Raw genomic sequence first — 369 nt, forward strand, 5'->3', positions numbered from 1 at the left:
TTTATGGTGGCATATATTCCTGAGAACGGGGCGCTGCCTTCTTATTGATAGCACTCGAATAAGAAGACATTGTTACTGTCAATTTTGTCTATAAAAAATCCTCTCCACCGCCCCATATCGTGGAATCAGAAATTTTGTGTCTCATTTTAACTGTTGATGTACAGATGGTCATTGGCACCGACTTCCCTCTCGCTCGACAGAGCGTATTGATCATAGAAGGCCCAACATGAGATTTTCATGGAATACGGGCCTCGTATTCGCATTAGCTGTGACGGAAACGACGGGTTCAAGGAACTGGTCACCAAGGCTGGTATGTTCATGCTATCCACACGCTGCAAGGTTCCTCAGTCTGCATATGCCGTCAGCAGC

General features: G+C 46.1%; 1 protein-coding gene across 1 annotated transcript in view; it reads left to right on the forward strand.

The window, feature by feature from the left end:
• Window positions 1–226: 226 nt before the first annotated feature.
• Window positions 227–369, forward strand: part of PADG_00527 (uncharacterized protein) — a gene marked incomplete at both ends in the record, with an annotated part of 2274 nt that continues 2131 nt past the window's right edge. Inside the window, one exon of the mRNA XM_010757571.1 lies at window positions 227–310. Within this exon, the coding sequence (XP_010755873.1) occupies window positions 227–310 (84 nt within the window). The remainder of the gene's footprint in view (window positions 311–369) is intronic.

This window comes from Paracoccidioides brasiliensis (assembly GCF_000150735.1).
Source record: "Paracoccidioides brasiliensis Pb18 unplaced genomic scaffold supercont2.1, whole genome shotgun sequence".
Taxonomy (NCBI): Eukaryota; Fungi; Ascomycota; class Eurotiomycetes; order Onygenales; family Ajellomycetaceae; genus Paracoccidioides; species Paracoccidioides brasiliensis.